General features: G+C 38.4%; 1 protein-coding gene and 1 long non-coding RNA gene across 10 annotated transcripts in view; both read right to left on the bottom strand.

Annotated features, from left to right (window-relative positions):
• TASOR (transcription activation suppressor) overlaps positions 1-19,375 on the bottom strand; it is a 63,682-nt gene that overhangs the window by 24,587 nt on the left and 19,720 nt on the right. For all 9 annotated transcript variants that reach the window (XM_007984657.3, XM_007984653.3, XM_038003774.2 and 6 more), the window contains exons 8-14: positions 18,963-18,994; positions 17,820-17,925; positions 16,330-16,433; positions 16,147-16,250; positions 4,360-4,432; positions 4,201-4,272; positions 1,912-2,613 (exon numbers count right to left, since the gene is read on the bottom strand). In XM_007984657.3, the coding sequence (XP_007982848.2) occupies positions 1,912-2,613; positions 4,201-4,272; positions 4,360-4,432; positions 16,147-16,250; positions 16,330-16,433; positions 17,820-17,925; positions 18,963-18,994 (1,193 nt within the window). The remainder of the gene's footprint in view (positions 1-1,911; positions 2,614-4,200; positions 4,273-4,359; positions 4,433-16,146; positions 16,251-16,329; positions 16,434-17,819; positions 17,926-18,962; positions 18,995-19,375) is intronic.
• LOC140709848 (uncharacterized) lies at positions 6,648-16,139 on the bottom strand. The gene is made up of 2 exons (XR_012090617.1): positions 9,876-16,139; positions 6,648-7,935 (listed from the first exon to the last, which is right to left on the bottom strand). It is a non-coding gene; the product is annotated as an uncharacterized lncRNA (long non-coding RNA).

The raw sequence follows: 19,375 nt of genomic DNA, 5'->3' as shown, positions 1-19,375 counted from the left end.
ACAAAGCTTTAAAAGGTAAGTATATAAGATGAGATTGGTAGTAAATTAGCAAAGCAATACTGAGAAGAACATGATACTGAAACGGGTGCAAGAAGGTAGTAAGTCAGGAAGGCCACCAAAGAGATAAAGAACACGGACAAGGAATAACAACATTGGAAAGAGAGACACACAGGTTAACTAATGAAAACATGATAGTTACTGCAAAGAACAGTAATGTCAAATAGAACTTTCTGCAATAATGGAAATGTTCTCTCTCTATACTAATACAATGGTGTGGTTGTTGAAATGTATTTTTATTTCATTTTAAACTTAAATAACAACATATGACTAGTGGCTACCATATTGAATACCATATAACAATAAAAAAGTTAAAAAAGAGCAGGCTGAGCGTGGGGGCTCACGACTGTAATCCCAATACTTTGGGAGGCCAAGGCAGGCGGATCACTTGGTGTCAGGAGCTCAAGACCAGCCTGGCCCATATGGCAAAACCCCGTCTCTACTAAAGATACAAAAAGTAGCCAGGCACAGTGATGTGTGCCTGTAATTCCAGCTACTAGGAAAGCTCAGACATGAGAATCATTTGAACCAGGTAGGCAGAGGTTGCAGTGAACCAAGATGGAGCCACTGCACTACAGCCTGGGTGATGGAGTGAGACTTTGTCGCAAAAACAAATAAATAAAGAGAGCAAGAAAGTGAAAAGTGAGGATACAAATACAGATTGCTAAGAGCAAAAGTGTGAAAAGACACTGATCTGACTAACCTAGACTAAGACACACTGAATTTGAAAAGACAAGTTGCTTAATAAAAAACCTAAGAATACTCAGTTCTGCCATAATCACTCAGAGGAGCAACAGCAGCAGGAAATGTGGATTGTTAGGTCAACTTTCTCTGAATGCAAAAGAACTCATTTCGTGCTTATGAACTAGTAGTGTTAAGATCTTAAAAATCCAGATAAAAGTGTTTTAGCTGACTTGCAATATTGAAACAAACACACTTAAAACAAGCACCTTACTGTCTTATCTTTTTCTGTCAACCAAAACAAAACAAAGGAAAAAAGAACAACAAAAAAAGAAAAACCCAAAGATATTCCTAGATTCTTGGGGTATAAAAGAATACGTGTATGCATATTTTATTTTCAAATTCAGAAGGTTCCTTTTCATTATGCAACAGCCTAAAAGATACTAATATTCTAATACTATACTTCTTCAACTATAAAAATAAAGGAATATGGCCAGGCCTGGTGGCTCACGCCTATAATCCCAACACTTTGGGAGGCCGAGGCGGGTGGATCACGAGGTCAGGAGATGGAGACCATCCTGGATGACATGGTGAAACCCCGTCTCTACTAAAAATACAAAAAATTAGCCGGGCTTGGCGGCGGGCGCCTGTAGTCCCAGCTACTCGGAAGGCTGAGGCAGGAGAATGGCGTGAACCTGGGAGGTGGAGCTTACGGTAAGCCAAGATCGTGCCACTACACTCCACTCCAGCCTGGGTGAGAGAACGAGACTCCGTCTCAAAAAATAATAATAATAACCATTAAAAAATACAAATTAAGGAATATAAAAGGACAAGAGTTCTGATTAGTATTATTATGTCATGTTAACATACACCAAACAATTTAGAAATCTGATGTTCCAGTGTAGGAATTGTAAAGTGTTTCCTGTACTGGGCCAGGTAGCAAATATTTTAGGCTTTGTGGGCCATACAGTCTCAGTGCCAATGCCAACTCTGCCATTACAGCATGAAAGCAGCTACATACATATGGCTGTATTCAAATACAACTTTCTTTAAAAATATAGTGGACAGGCTGAATTTGGCCCTCAGGCTTTAATTTATATGCCCCTCTACTACAGGAAAGAACAGAACTACTTTATTTTTGGTTGTTATTATAAGAGCAATCTGATATTTTACCTTCATACAGATGGCAATTTTCTGATAAATTACTGGTTTTGGCGAGCTTTCTCATATTTTCAGGTAGATCCTCAAGCTTCCTCTTCAAGACAGTTTTGCTTCTCATATCTTCGGTGTCTGAGTCCCCACCCACATTCTTTTTCCTACACTGAATTAAATTAATCAATTCTTTGACTCTATCCTTATCATAATCCAAAGAATGAGATGATCTTTGCTTTCCAGATATAATGGTTTCACCCCTTGAGTTATTTCGTTTTCCAAATTTCATTTTTGTACCATTCACTTCTTCTTCTTGACCTTCATAATCTGAAAGTGGACTAAACTGTTGAAGTTTTCTATTTTCTTCAAATAGTTCTTTTAATTTACAAATAGGTAACTGATACACTTCAGGCCGAAAAATATAGGCATGCAAACAAGTATCAATATGGGATTTATTTCTGGGAGCTGAGTATAAGAACTTTTTATCATCTAATCGTGAATCATATGGAAACATAATAAACTCTCGTTTACCTGAACCAAAACCTCGCTTAAAAAATTCACTTACATACTTTTCAACAACAGAATGAAAATTTATAGTGCTTATATTTTTAAATTCCTTTCGACACTGAATCAAAGAAAATTGTAAAAACTGAGCTATTTTTAATACATCTGGCATGCTCTCATGCCTCTCCTTTGGTGCTGCATTGGTTGAACCTTTTTGTGCTGTAAATAAAACAAACAAAAAAAAGCAAACCATGTTAGCAATCAAGAAACTAATCAAATACAGATCTAAATATTGCCAAAGAAGTGTAAAAACATTTATACATTAATGCTGAACCAGACAAGTATGTACCCTAGTATATACATACAATATAGTAAATATATGAATAGCATGCTTGTTAAAAGTCCAGGAACCTGTAATAGGCCAGTAAGAAACTAAAACAAACGAAAGAGCAGAACACATTTTTAAAGAAAAAATCACCCACTCATTGAAGATTTCACTTCCTACTGCCCCCAGGAAATTCAAATAGTGGCAAGCAACATGTAAGAAGAAATAGAGACAGAAAAAGATCTGAGGCTCCAAGCAAAACAGTCCTGCATGTCATCCCTTCCTCGTATAAAGTAGTAACTAACTTCACATAACTTCACATGAACAGATATGCAGATGCTGAGTAGCCACAATTGAGAAACTCATCCTTAATCCAACAGTGAAATAAAACCATTAGTGGGAACTTTATCTTAATACATAGTATTAATGTTCATTCTTAGAAAAAGTGGTTAACAAATCTTGTCTTGTATCAGCGCCAAAAATTCTTATTAATTTTGAATGGTCTAATATTTATCCTGGCAAATTATGCTTTAGAGTTACTAAAATTTGAATGCAAAATTAAACTAAGCTAAAAAATAATCATACAAAACCCTCACAGACTGGGCACAGGGCTCATGCCTGTAATTCCAAAAGCTTGGGAGGTTGAGATAGTTGGATCGCTTCAGGCCAGGAGTTCAAGAACAACCTGGATAACATAGTGAGATCCTGCTTCTAAAGGAAAAAAAAAAAAAAAAAAAAATTTAATTTAGCTAGGTGTGCTGGCACACGCCTGTAATCCCAAGCTACTCGAGGCTGAGGCAGAAGGACTGCTTGAGCCTAGAAGGGAGGGCAAGGCTGTATGTAGTGAGCCATGATCACACCGCTGCCTGGGCAACAGAGTGAGACCCTATATCTAAAATAAATAAATAAGTAACCCTCATAACTAAGCTACAGTACTATAACAATTATAATCAAGCTTTATGAGAGCACTGATATACACAAATTAATTTCTCACAGTTAAAAAAAAAAAATCGTGGCCCAGGCACAGTGACTCACACCTGTAATCCCAGCACTCTGGGAGACCGAGGCAGGTGGATCACTTGAGGTCAGGAGTTCGAGACCAGCCTGGCCAACATGGTGAAACCCCGTCTCTACTAAAAATACAAAAAATTCGCCAGGCATGGTGGTGGATGCCCTGTAATCCCAGCTACTCAGGAGGCTGAGGCAGGAGAATCACTTGAATCCGGGAGGCGTAGGTTGCAGTGAGCTGAGATCACGCCACTACACTCCAGCCTGGGCAACAAGAGCAAAACTCTGTCTCAAAAAAAAAAAAAAAAAAAAGTCATATAATTTGTGTCTTATATTGCTAATTACCTCTTAACCACCAGTATTTCCTGAAACATGATGTAAGAAAGGCAAAATGTTTAGTGAGTTATCTGGAAAATTTCAATGAAATGTTAAGTATCTATAAGTAACTAGATTTAGATATTCAAAGAACTTACAAGTAACTATGCTTCTAGGTTCTTGAAATAGAAACAAAGCATGTAGGACTCGAGACTTGGCAGTCTGATATTCTAAAAAACAGAAGCCAAACTCATTAGCAATGTGTTTTAACTAAAAAGTTAAGAAAGAATTGTAAAAATTAAAGAGAGACCACCTACCATATGGAGGAACCATCTGATAAGGGGAGAGAAGAAAAAGGTATCCTCGGTCTCCCAAAGGTTTAACAAGAACCTGTATTTTGAGGGGAAGGAAGAAGTTGTATCTGCTTTATTATTATTCACCATAAGGCAGACACACAGCATTTTCTACTAATTGTAAAGAAAAAGAGTTCTTAATCATCTTTTAAGAAAAAAATATTGCTAATGAATTAACTCTTTCTACCAACTCTACTAACAGGATTCCAATCAAATAAAAATTCCTTGGTTTTCATAACATTAATGAGAAAATGTTACTGAAAGAACTCCCCTAACTGCAAAACCACATTAATTTTTCCCTGAAGCTAAAATATAAGGATGGACCAAACTAAAGACTTCAAATATTTTCGTCATCAATTCAAAAGATATGTTTATTAGTGGCCAAAGTAATGTGCTAGATGCTAGATATAAAACATGCTTTGAAACACTGCGTTGCAAGAGTTCAGACTAATCGCAAACCCAATGTGTTTCCATAATCGAATTGCACACATATTACATGAACACTTTCACATATAAGGCAATTTGCCCAGAGATAACCAAATACAAGCAACACAAGGATCCTTGATCACAAGAAGTTTATAATTAGGTAGAAAGAGTAACACAAGAAATACCAGTAACTACATAAGACAGAAAAGTTCCCTAAGAGATTTACAAAATAACAGAAATAGAAAAATACAGTTTGTTTACAGTAGTAAAAGATGGTCAAGAAAGGTTTACTGAAAGTGTATCAAAAGTAGATTTTGAAGGATGGGTACACTGACAAGAGCCTGAGATTGTGGGAAGGACATTTCAGTAGAGGCAACACTATGAGCAAAGGTGAGTTATAATGGACAGTTTACAAACATCACAGTTATTTATCACTGGCAAGAGGGTGAGGACAGACTAGGATAAATGTGTAAGACAAGTCTGGAATGAAAGATCATAGGTTAGCTGTAAAAAGACCAGAAGCCAGGTTGGCCAAGAATGTCCTTCAGAGCATACGCCTTTGAGCTAGTGTTTCCTTAAAACAACAATAACAAAAAAGACTTGACAGCACTGTGCAGGAGGCGGCAGAAAAACAATCTAATGCAAAGAATTCATTTCAGGGGCTACTGCAATAGTTCACAATGTTTTGGGTAAATGAGAAACTGAGCAAGGCAACTGAACACAAAAGGATACCTGAGCTCTGAAAGAAAACTTGTATTACCTAAATTCCTACTAAAACAATTCCAGTAAACAATGTCTGTATAAAAACTAATAATTCAGAGGACAAAAAGTAACTGTGCTACTAATTCACATTTAATAAGAACACTGAACACTCAAAAGTAAAGTGGTATTGTGTTTGGGGGGTTTCAGGTAGTCTTAGTTGATCACCTTCTCCAGGGTCAACTTCTCCTTCAGTTCAATCCGTGCCCAAAATCAGTCATAGACACCTGTTGCTCAAAGAGTTTATTTTAGTGGAAGCAGGCTGGTGGCATGGGCCAGATACAGTCAGGGGGTCACATGACCAAATGACTAGGAAGGTCTCCATCTGAAGATCACTCTAAACTTTGGGGCATCTTTCCCCATTTTTACTGCCTATATTCTGTGAGGGTCAGTTACCAGGTCTTTCTTTTATAAAGGAAGTTTAAATATTCTTGTAAGGGCAAACTTTGTTGTAAGGTTTCTAATAGTTACATCTGTGCTGAGGTGGCCTTGTTTCCTAAAAATCCCAGGGCCAAGGTTAAAAAATCCTCAGGCCAAGTTACATCATACTGCTGACATATAGTATTGGCTCTGCAAGACATTTAACTGCGTCTTATGGCTACCATTTATAGCCACGCTAAGTCTCTTAGAGTATATTACAAGTGGACAATGTACCTGAAAAATTTGTTTCAGACACAAATACTTTTATTTAAAATATTTTAGATAATATACTTCTTTTAATATTTTGCCCAAACTCCTAGTTGATGAAATAAAAAGTTAGGAAGCACAAGTAAGATTTTCATGTTTTGTGCTCACTGACAAAAACCAATTAGATGCCTTTAACCTCTCACTCACTCCAAATACTAGGTTTTATAAATTCCACTACTAGTAACCTAAAGATTCCTGTACTTAAGGGGTCCCAATGTTTCTAAAAATCCATGGAGTATAGGCAATCTATAATCAGAAATAACACTAAGGCAGACAGAGGCCTTCAGCAGTTATATCTGTATCTTCAGCCCAAAGAAATCCATTCAGTTCTGCAGAAAAGAAAAATCCTGGAAATTGTGCTCCTGTTGCCTCTATTTTAACTGTTTGGTTATTCTTTAAAAAAAAAAAAAAGTATTAATCCAATCTGTGGGATTTTTAGCTAGTTGATTCTACTATTTTAAATTTCCAGATAACATTAAAGGTACTATGGCACTCCCCAACCCCCACAAAAAAAGAGTTAGTATAAACCACATGTACAATGGGCCAGGCACAGTGGTTCATGCCTGTAATCTCAGCACTTTCGGAAGCTGAAGTGGGAGGACTGCTTGAAGCCAGGAGTTCAAGACCAACCTGGGCAACACAGTAAGCCCCCATCTCTACAAAAAAAAATTTTTAAAGTAGCCATGTGTGGCATCATGTGCCTATAGTCCTGGCTACTTGGAAAGCTAAGGTGGGAGGAGTTCAAGCTGTGAAGCTGTGATTGTGCCACACGCTTTAGCATTTCAGCCTAGGCAACAGAGTAAGTCCTATCTCAAAAAAAAAAAAAAAGCTTAGAAGGAAATAAGCTATACTAAAGTAAGATTGAGCAGGAAAAAAAAAAGATTCAAACACTCAAAGGCATCAAAAATTGGAATTATCAGATGCAAAATGTAAAATAATCCACTATAAAATGTTTAAAGACATAAAATAATTGGAAGAATTAAAAACATTTTCACACAAAAATGTTTACACTAATGTTCCTAACACCATTATTCACAGCAGCCAAGAAATGGAAATAACTGATAAAAGAACAAACAAAATGTGGTATTATCTATACAATGAAAGAATACTGGGCCATAAAACAGAATGAAGTTCTGATATATGCTACAACATCAATGAGCCTTGAAAATTACGCTCAGTGAAAGAAGCCAGGCAGGCACTGAAGGCCACATATTGTTTGATTCTATTTATATAAAATATCCAGAGCAGATAAATCCATAGAGACAGAAGTAGACTAATGGCTGTCAGGGATTGGGAAGGGGGAATGTACAGTGAATTCTGAGATGAAAATGTTCAGGAATTAGATAGTGTTGATAGTTGCACAACAGTGTGAATCCACTAGAAAAACCATGGAATTATATACTTTAAAATGGCTAAAATGGCTGGGCACGGTGGTGCACACCTGTAATCCCAGCACTTTGGGAGGCCAAGTTCAAGAACAGCCCAGGCAATATGGCAAAACCCTGTCTCTACAAAACATACAAAAATTAGGCAGGTGTGACGGTATGTACCTTTAGCCCCGGCTACCCAGAAGGATGAGGTAAGAGGATCACCGGACCCCAGAAAGTCAAGGGTGCAGTAAGCCAGGACCGCACCACTGCACTCCAGCCTGGATGACAAAGCAAGATCCTGCCCATTTTAAAAAAAAAAAAAAAGGCTAAAATGGTTAATTTTATGTTACGTGAGTTTTATTTCACTTAAAAAAATACTAGCAAAGAATACCAGAATATAATATGCACCTCCTAGAACTCTGCCTGGCATATAATAGGTACTCACTAAATACTTCTGAAAGAATTAACAAGAACTTGCTATGAAATAACCAGGCAGATCCAAAAAAATTCAAATATAACTTTTAAAAATAAAAAACATGCGCTGTGAAATTAGAAACACAATAAATAAAGCAACAAATGAGACATAGCTAAATATATGATTTTTAAATTAGAAAACAGTTACGATGAAGTTAATTAGAATGCAGTACAGAGAAACAAATAGATGGAAAACGTAAGACGAGGTTAACAGACATGGAAAATATGCCTCTTCAGAGTCCTAAAAAGGCAGGCCAGGCCGGGTGCGGTGGCTCACGCCTGTAATCCCAGCACTTTGGGAGGCCAAGGCCAGTGGATCACCTGAGGTCAGGCATTAGAGACCACTGGCCAACATGGCGAAACCCTGTCTCTACTAAATATACAAAAATTAGCCAGGCGTGGTGGCACACACCTATAATCCCAGCTACTCGGGAGGCTGAAACAGGAGAACTGCTTGAACCCAGGAGGTGGAGGTTGGAGTGAGCCACGATTATGCCACAGAACACCAGTCTGGACAACACAGTGAGACTCCGTCTCAAAAATGAAAAAAAAAAAAAAAAAAAAAAAAAAAAAAGGCAGGCTAATGAAAACGAGGGAGAAGTACAATAAAAGAGGTAACTAATTTTCCAGAAAAAAAGATGTAAATCCACAGGTATGAAAGGAAAATATATACCAAGGTGGATAAATAGAAATCTACACCTAGATACTGTAACTGCTAAACATCAAAGACCAAAAAAAAGGTTTAAAAAGTAGCCAGGGGGTGGCAGGGGACCTACAAAGCAACAATTAGACTGAGAGCTAACCCCTAAATAAAAACAGAAGCCAGAAGACACTGCAGCATAGTCAAAGTGCAAGAAAATAGCTGTCAACCCAGAATTGTGTACCCAGCACCCAACAATTATAGGTTATACATTTTTTTCAAACACAGAACTCAAACACAGAAGGAGCATGTACAAAAATTAACTACCTAGATCTTAAAGTCTCAACAAATTTCAAATAATCACCACCATTGTTGATTACAATGCAATTAAATTAGAAATAAAAAAAGATGAAAGTATCTATGTTTCCCTATACACGTACCTCTACATCATACATCAAAGTCTAAAAAAAAAAATTGGAAACTAAAAAGTAAAAATTTCTCAGAAATGAATAATGAAAATACTGCACATTAAAACGTGAAATGCAATTAAAGCAGTACTTACAACTGAGTATTTACTATTTTTCTGACTTAAGACAGAAATAGCAAAATAAATCTCAAAAAAGTAAAAGTTGGCCAGGCTTGGTGACTCACCCCGGTAATCTCAGCACTGTGAGAGGCCGAGGCAGGCAGATCACTTGAGCCCAGGAGTTTGAGACCAACCTAGGCAACATGATGAAACACCGTCTCTACTAAAAATACAAAAAGTAGCCAGGTGCCATGGTACATGTCTGTAATCCCAGCTACTTGGGAGGCTGAGGCAGAATTCCTTGAACCCAGGAGGCAGAGGTTGCAGTGAGCTGAGATTGTGCCACTGCACTCAGGCCTGGAGGACAAGAGTGAAACTCTGTCTTCAAAAAAAAAAAAAAAACAACAAGAAGAAGACAGAGATGGTATAAGAAAGGAAAATTGCAGGTCAATCTCATTTATCATCACAGATACAAAATTCCTAAACAAAAGCAAAACCCCACAATTTACTTTAAAAGCTGTGGCGGGGGTAGGGTGGTAGTTTTTATATAAGCAATGCAGGGGTAGTTTAATATTGGAAAACTATAAATATAACTCACCTTAGTAGGTCTACAGAATAAATACCATGTGTGATGGTTAATTTTTTATGTCAACTTGATTTGGTCATGTAGTGCCCAGGTATTTGATCAAATATTTTTCTGGGTGTTCCTGTCAAGTTATTTTCAGATGAGTTTACAATCAATAGACTGAGTAAAGCAGGCCAACCTCCCTAATGTAGGTTGGCCATATCCAATCAGCTGAAGGCCTAAATAGAACAAAAGGCAAACCCTAAGCCCCACAACAAGAGAATTCCTCCTGTCTGTCTTCCAAGTTGGGAAATCAACTGTTTCCTGCCTTCAGACTTGAACTGAAACATTGGCTCTTCCTGACTCTTGAGCCTGCCAGCCTTAGAACTATACCATTGGCAGTCCTGGTTCTCACATCTGCATACTCAGACTGAAACTAAACCACTGGTTCTCCTGGGTCTCCAGCTTGCTAACTGAAGATATGATCTTGGGACACGTCAGCCTCCATAAATGTGTGAGCCAATGATTTACAATAAATCTCTTTTTACATACCCCCCTACCATACACTATTGGTTCTGTTTCTCTGCAGAACCCTAAAATACTGTGTGACCAGCTTGATAAATCCAACCCCCGACCCAAAACAAAAACCATCTGCTAAAATTCAAAATCCACTCATGGTTAAAAAAATAAAGAAGAAATGTTTACAACATAAAAAACTACTGGGAACTTCCTACTTAATGGTAAAATGTTATAAGAATTTTTTTTCTTTAAATCAAGAAGGCAAGAATGCCCACAATCACCATTTATTCAGCTTCTTACTACAAATCCTAGACTGCACATTAACATGGAAAAGAAACAATATATAGTAGTTCCCTCTTATCTGCAGAGGGTATGTTACGAGACCCCCAGTGAATGTCTGAAACCACAGACAGTAACAAACCCTGTTTTTTCCTATGTATACATACCTATAATAAAGTTTAACTTTTAAATTAGGCATACTAAAAGACTAACAACAATAATTAATAATAAAATAGAACAGGCTGGGCATGGTGGCTCATGCCTATAATACCAGCACTTTGGGAGGTTGAGGCATGAGGGTTGCTTAAGGCCAGGAGTTTGAGACAAGCCTGGGCAACATAGTAAGACCTCATTCTCTAACAAAAATTTTAAAAAATAGATAAATTTTAAAAACTAGCTGGGCATGGTGGTATACACCTACAGCCCAGCTACCCGGGAGGCTGAGGTGGGAGAATCACTTATGACTAGGAGTTCAAGGCTGCAGTAGCTATGATCACATCACACCACTGTACTCCAGCCTGAGCAACAGAATGAGATACTGTCCCCCTACCAAAAAAATAGAGTAACTGTAACAATATATAATAAGAATTACATAATGTGGTCTCTCTCTCAAAATCTTATTGTACTGTACTCACCCTTCTTATGATGATGTGAGATGATGAAATGCCTATGTGATGAGATGGAAGTGAGGCTGATGACACAGACATTGTGATGCAGCATTAGGCTACTACTGAAAACTAATTTAATACTTATGAATTATTTCTGGAACTTTCCATATAGTATTTTCAGACAACAGCTGACCACAGGTAACTGAAACTACAGGAAGCAAAACCAAGGATAATGGGGGACTGCTATAAAGATGAGAGGAATAAAATAAAACAAATCTACCTTCCAGATAATGAATTCTATATAGAAACCCCCAAAAATGTATAAAAATGAACACGTTATTCAAATTTCACAATGATCTGCATTAAATCAATATGTAAATATCAATTACATATACAAGAAACAGAAAATGTACTAACATGGAAAATACTATTCACAGGCCAGGCGTGGTGGCTCACACCTGTAATCCCAGCACTTTGGGAGGTTGAGGCAGGCATATCACTGGAGGTCAAGAGTTCGAGACCAGCCTGGCCAAAATGGCAAAACCCCATCTCTACAAAAAATACAAAAAAAATTAGCCAGGTACGATGGTGCACACCTGTAGTCCCAGGTACTTGGGAGGCTGAGGCAGAAGAATTCCTTGAACCCGGGAGGCAGAGGTTGCAGTGAGCTGAGATCACACCACTGCATTCCAGCCTGGGTGACAGAGTGAGACTCTGTCCCCTGGCCCGCAAAAAGAAGAAAGAAAATACTATTTACAAAGGCATCAAAAAATGTAAGACAGCTGGAGATAAATCTAACAAAAAATGAGCAAGACTCGTATCCAGAAAATTCTAAAACTCTATTAAAAGAATACACTAGGCCGGGTGCAGTGGCTCAAACCTGTAATCCCAGCACTTCAGGAGGCCGAGGTGGGCAGAACATGAGGTCAGGAGTTCGAGACCAGCCTGACCAACATAGAGAACGTCCCATCTCAACTAAAAATACACAATTAGCCAGGTGTGGTGGCACATGCCTGTAATCCCAGCTACTCAGGAGGCTGAGGCAGAAGAATTGCTTGAACCCAGGGGGCAGAGGTTGCAGTGAGCTGAGATCGGACCTTGGGCAACAAGAGCAAAACCCCGGCAAAAATAAAAAATACACTAAAGAAAGGACAAGATGGCCAGGCACGGTGGCTCAAGCCTGTAATACCAACACTTTCAAAGGCTACGGTAGGCAGATGACAAGGTCAAGACCAGCCGGGCCTACATGGTGAAACCCCATTTCTACTAAGAATACAAAAATTAGCCGAGCATGGTGGCGGGCGCCAGTCTGAGGCAGGGGAATCATTTGAACTCAGGAAGCGGAGAGTGCAGTGCGCCGAGACCACACCACTGCACTCCAGTGCTCCATCCCCCAAAAAAATAAAGTCAATATAATCTTACTTCGTTTATCGTCTCCCTGGGTGAAAAAACTTCCCTGGATTTCTAAGCACTACTGCAAAAAGTCCTAGCCTTCTAATATACAAAAATGTGTATGATATAAAGATAAGGGAATGTTTAATTTCATATCCCCCCAAATATTTTACTCTTCGCATACCTTAAGATTTAGATCTGTAGCCATTTATCTAGTTAATTGCTCTGCTCCCCAATAATAAAACTTATTTTATCTACCTGACAGCATCAAGTGGGGTAGATTAAGAGATTACAGCAAAGAGAGGTTCCTAGGTTAAGTCCAGAGGTGCCAAGAAGACTATGGAGATCTCCCTAGGTATTTACATTTCAGTACGGAATGAGTTCCCAGGAATTTGGAAATATCTCTTGGTCCAAGAGGGCTAAACAAATGGCTCCTGAAGAGATTTTATTTATATACCAAAGAGTTGTTAATATTCGTAACATTTCAAAGAGACACATTCAGCATAGGAGGGAAGAGCTGTCTCTTCCCCCTTTATAAGCAAAGAGAAAGTATTTGTGCCCATCTCTTACCTATGAAGTATGCAGTTACTCAGGACAAGCGGCTTAGGCCTGCATGCCCTAGGGAGTCAAGGACTAGGGCAAAGGAGCGCCAATACATTTTTACTCACTGTGGGGTATTCACAAAATCTGTCTCCGATTCAGAAAACCTTGTGTGCATATCCTGGACAAAATTTAAAATATCAGTATTCCTCAATGCACTGCTCATTATCAAGAGAACTATGAATAAAGGAGCTATAGCTGGAATAATCCCAGTGAGGCCTGCTGGAAAAGGGATAGCTACACAAAATTCCTAGGTACATTAGATTCTGGGAGTGTATCCTTGTGGAATGCTAGCAACCTTTAAGATCTAGGATTTTACTTTACTTCTTGATTCTAGAAAAGACCCAGTATTCCATGAACATAATGTAATACTTGGTCAGGTGAGGAACGAAATGCCATCTTTTCTCTCCTGATCCTCACTATCGGTAACTGAAAAGATACTGTAATTTTCTGATAAACCCCTCATTGTCCGAATTCTCAAGTCACTCTCTGAAACACAAGAACCAAATAGATTTGAATAACTTGGTATCTCTCCATATCCAAACCTACTATCTCAACTTTCATTTTCTGAACTCGGGATCTGAAGAGATTTTGATCATGAGGAATGCTTGCATTGTAGTCAGGCTTTCAGAGGAAAACAAGCAATGTAATATAAACATAAAATTATGTTCACATGCAGTGAGAAAGTAAGAAGAAAGGGCCAGATACGGTGGCTCACCCAACACTTTGAGAGGCCGAGGCGGGTGGATCACTTGAGGTCAGTCAGGAGTTTGAGACCAGCCTGGGCAACATAAAACCCCATCTCTACTAAAAATACAAAAATTAGCTGGGTGTCACGGCGCATGCCTCTAATTCCAGCTACTGAAGAAGCTGAGGCAGGAGAATCGTTTGAACCCGGAAGGTGGAGGTTGCAGTGAGCTGAGATTGCACCACTGCATTCCAGTCTGGGTGACAGAGGCAGACTCTGTCTCAAAAAAAAAAAAAAAAAAAGACAGTGAAAGAGAGAGAGAGAAAGAGAGAGAGTGTGTGTGTGTGTTTTCATTCTAGGACATTTAATTGACAGGTTTCTAGCCTGTAAGTCAGACTCGTAAGAGTTTTATAACTCTGCCTGTAAGTTTTATGTGCAATCTGACTATCCCATTTATAAACAAGAGACTGATAAAGCACATATACATGAAAATAATTAAATTCGACATAGCCATTAAACATGAAGCTGCAGGTTCTGAAACTCAAAGATATTTGACTGCCATTCGACTACCTGGAAACTGAGGCTCAACAAAGTGAGAAGTAAAAAGTCAACTGTCCTAAAACTTGTATTAAATGGCACACCTGTGCAAAAAAGTTGTATCCCTCTTTCCTGGAACTTTCGAACAACATTTAGCAAGACAGAAACCTTGTAACAGCCACTTCCATTCTCTACAACCACCTCCTCACCTTCAGCTAAACCACACATATTGGCATCACATTCATTTTCCACTCACTGCTCAACCCATCACAATCTGATGTTTGACCCAATCCCTCTCCTCAAACTAGATACACTTCAGTATTAAAATTGGACCCTACCTCAAAAATATCCCATAAATCAGTCTCTTTTTATATCATTATCTTTCTTATCCAACCCACCATCACCTTCTAATCTAATAGTTTCTATCTCATCTCTCCCCTCTCCAATTTGTTCTCTACAGAGTAATTAACGTAATTATTCAAAACAGATCTTATGTTGCATACACTTTCAAAGTTTCAATGCACACCCTTGAAAAGCCTTCAAAATCTGCTGCTCTTAGGATCAAATCCAAATTTCCAAACACTTGAACACTGCCTGAATGACGCTGTATGACACAGGTCCCTACTACTTTCCCCCAACTACTCTAGTGTTCATTTATCTCTTCAACCTCACCGTGTTTGTTTTTCTTGGATTTTCAAATATGCCCCTGTCTCTACTGGAACAAACCACAGCTATCTGAATAACTCTATCACTCTATAACAGGAGAAAACAGAAACTCTGTCTCTTTCTTTACTGAACTATATTATATACCCTGCGTAAGAAAATGATACTCAAAAAATATATGGTGATGATCACATTCCTTCTTCTTGAGATGGAGTTTCAGTCGCCCAGTCTGGAGTGCAATGGCGGCGACCTCGGCTCACCACAACCGTTGCCACCTGGGTTCAAGTGATTCTCCTGCCTCAGCCTCCTGAGTAGCTGAAACTACATCACACCGAGATAATTTTGTATTTTTAGTAGAGACAGGGTTTCTCCATGTTGTTCAGGATGGTCTCGATCTCCTGATCTCGTGATCTGCCCGCCTCGGCCTCCCAAAGTGCTGGGATTACAGGCATGAGCCACCGCGCCCGGCCTGATAATCACATTCTTAATCACAAAGTAGACATTCCATGGGGGCCAGACACGGTGGCTCACGCCAGTAATTCCAGCACTTTGGGAGGCTAAGGCGGGCAGATCACGAGGTCAGGAGATTGAGACCATCCTGGACAACACGGTGAAACCCCGTCTTTACCAAAAATACAAAAATTAGCTGGGTGTGGTGACGTGCACCTGTAATCCCAGCTACTCGGGAGACTGAGGCAGGAGAATTGCTTGAACCCAGGAAGGCAGAGATTACAGTGAGCTGAGATCACCCCATGTACTCCAGCCTGGTGAGACAGCGAGACTGTCTCAAAAAAAAGATATTCCATGGGAGAGACTGGTTTGCATAAGCTCTGACACCATGGCCCAAAGAAAAGAATACCAGAAGCCACAGTAAAACACTGTTAATTAAACAGTAGCAACAGACAGACACCTCATGGTACTTTCAGAGGCAAAAATAAACTGAAACACTAATATGATCATACATGAATATGCATATTTGTAAGAAAGAATGAGAAACATCAAAAAACCTTTCACTCACAAGTTTTTCTCTGTCTAGTTTTTGCAGTAAACTCTCCATGTTACTTCCAATTCTTGTCTTTTCTACAACTTCATAAAGGCTGCAATACATTCCATTCTTCAAAACTGACATAAGAAAAATACATAGTAAATATCCAAATCAAGTCTACTTCTAATGCATTTCAATAAAATTAAATTACCTTACCTTCATTTGGACCTAAGTATGTTTCCTTATAAAACAGTGCTGGAGGGATTTTCTGTTTCAGATGATCAATACTCATAACTGTTTCAACATCTAACTTCTCAGGTCTGAAAGAAAATTTAAAAAGCATGTTTGCCTTATCTGTATTTTCAACTCTAGCAATCTTAACACATACACAAAAAAGTATACTTGATGGAAAAAAAAAGAGCGTATCTACTAACATCTTACCTTAAAGATCTTTTGTTTTGTTTGTGACAGTCTCACTCTGTCACCTAGGCTGGACTGCAGTAGTGCGATCATAGCTCACTGCAGCTTCAACCTCCTAGGATCAAGTGATCCTCCCACCTCAACCTCTGGAAAGTAGCTGGGACTACAGGCATGTGCCACCACGCAAGAGTAATTTTGTTTTTTTTGGGGGGGTCTTTTTGTAGAGACAAAGTCTCCCTACGTTGCTCAGGCTGGTCTCAAATTCCCGGTCTCAAGTGATCCTCCCACCTCAGCCTCCCAAAGTGTTGGGATTACAGGAGTGAGAAACTATGCCCAGCAGTAAAGGGGATTTGATACTGGAAGTCCAGATATATACATGGGTAGATAGCTAGCCAGGCAGTATTTCCAACCTTCCATCCTTAAGCCAGAAACTAAAAGGCTGTCATTTTATTAAGGACAACTGAAGTATAAACTCTTAATCTTCACACGTTCATGAAGCCTCACAATGATGGAAGCAAAAGATTTTAGACCTTTCTATACCAACGTGTGCTGCATAGGACTGAAAACAGCCTGTATATTTCAACTCACCAAGTCAAAGCTCTTCCCAACAAAGAACGGGTAACTTTTAAGTCTACTATATTCAAAATGCTAAATAAAAAATATGTATCTACTACTTAGGATAAAACTAAAAAATTATATTTTAGATTTAAATCACTAAGAAAAAGTTTTAGGCCGGGCACGGTGGCTTACACCTGTAATCCCAATACTTTGTGAGGCCGAGGCGGGAAGATCACCTGAGGTCAGGAGTTTAGACCAGCCTGGCTAACATGGCAAAGCCCCATCTCTACTAAAAATACAAAAAAAAAAAAAAAAAAAATTAGCTGGGCATGGTGGCAGGAGCCTGTAATCCCAGCTATTCAGGAGGCTGAGATGGGAGAATCACTTGAACCCAGGAGGCGAAGGTCGCAGTGAGCTGATATTGCGCCACTGCACTCCAGATTGAGAGACAAGAGCGAAACTCCATCTCAAAATAAAAAAAAAAGATAAAGAAAAAATTTTATGCCATAAATGTACTGACTAGCCTATCCTCAAATCAAGACAGAGAGGTAGAGGACTCATATTGCCAAATGACCTAATTCCAAATCAACCTTTTAAAAAACAAACCAACATTTATATAGAAGTTCTTATGAACCAAAATAAAATTTAAATATGAAAAAGAAATAAGGAAAAAGGCTCAAGAAAGTGATAAAATTAGCAACCACGAACTGCTCTTTACTTATACTTACAGTTTGATAGGCAAAAAAGCACGAGTGGCTGACCTCAGAGAAATATAACACAAAAGTTTTCCTTTATTTAAAAGCTGTCCTTTCCACAAGGTATAGTTATATTTATCTAAATAAAAAGAATATAATGACGCAGCTTAGTCACTTGACAGCCCAGAGGAGTGCACATTTATTAGAAATGAGAGGGAAAATATCTGAAACAAGGTTTAAGTAGGAGGGGAAAAAAAAAAAGTGATACTCCTACACTTCTATTTACTAAGAGTTCAAATATTAGCATTTTTTGTTTCAGGTATTTATCCCCTGGCAAAATCATTCCAGTTGCAAAGAATAACAAATGTATCTGTCTAAATGTCATTATCAGAAAAGCTGTGGAGCAAAGACAATTATTCATCTCTTATTTCCTCCAAAGGGACACTGTATTAGATCTGGTTGATTATATGAATGCCTACAATGTCCTGTATCTTCTACTCATTGTCTTTTCATTATAAAGAAACTTTAAAATAGGCTGGGCACGGTGGCTCACACCTGTAACCCCAGCACTTTGAGAAGTCGAGGCGGGTGGATCATTTAAGGTCAGGAGTTCGAGACCAGCCTGGCCAACATGGTGAAACCCCGTCTCTACTAAAAATACAAAAAATTAGCCGGGTGTGGTGGCGGCTGTAATCCTAGCTACTCAGGAGGAGGCTGAGGCTGGAGAGTCACTTGAACCCAGGAGGCAGAGGTTGCAGTGAGCCGAGATCATGCCACCACACTCCAGCCTGGACAAGAGTAAGACTGTCTCAGGAAAAAAAAAAAAAAGAAGAAACTTTAAAATAGTTTAACATCAATGCTACTTTCAATCTTCTCTACTTCTCTTCTAAATCCTGTACCTTTGGTGAATTTAATATTTTTAAAAAGCTGAGTTATGAAACATGTTTTATTTTTTATCTTTCTCAATTAAAGTGCTAAAACCTTTTGCTCTATTCACAGCAGCAGATTTTCAAAGGGGATCTTATGCTTGGACAACCAAATGCTGATGCTACATTACAACTTTTCTCATACTTTGCAGATTTTCATTCATTATAAAAATAATACAAAGCACTTAATCTTTTGCTATATGTACTTATTCTTTCCATTTATAAAACTAAAGAAACATAAATCTCTTACCTATGTTTCTATCTGCATTAAAGCTGTTAGATCTACAAATTTTTTAAAAGGAAAGAAAAAATTACTCATTAGTATAATCATAAAAATTAACATATAAGACTTTGATATAAGTGCAATGTTTAATGGCATACTACAGTTAAGTCCTTCCTCCAGGTAGGAAGAACAAAGAAACTACTCATTACAAAATCTAGTAAATCCAAGTCTACTTAGAGAAAACAGAAGTACTTACTTTGCTCATTTTACCACATTTACCCAAATTTAAAGGAGCTGTTTTTTCCAAAAATATTAATCAAGAGAGAACAGGGTCCACCAAAGTCTCTTGTCAATTATTTTGGTGACATTAGAAGACATAGGCTTAATACATAAATACATTAATTCATCATTCAATAAATATGTACTAAACTCTTATTATT

This window comes from Chlorocebus sabaeus, chromosome 22, assembly GCF_047675955.1.
Source record: "Chlorocebus sabaeus isolate Y175 chromosome 22, mChlSab1.0.hap1, whole genome shotgun sequence".
Lineage (NCBI taxonomy): Eukaryota > Metazoa > Chordata > Mammalia > Primates > Cercopithecidae > Chlorocebus > Chlorocebus sabaeus.
The sequence above is the reverse complement of the archived record's forward strand: the minus strand, read 5'-3'. Positions and strand labels throughout refer to the sequence as shown.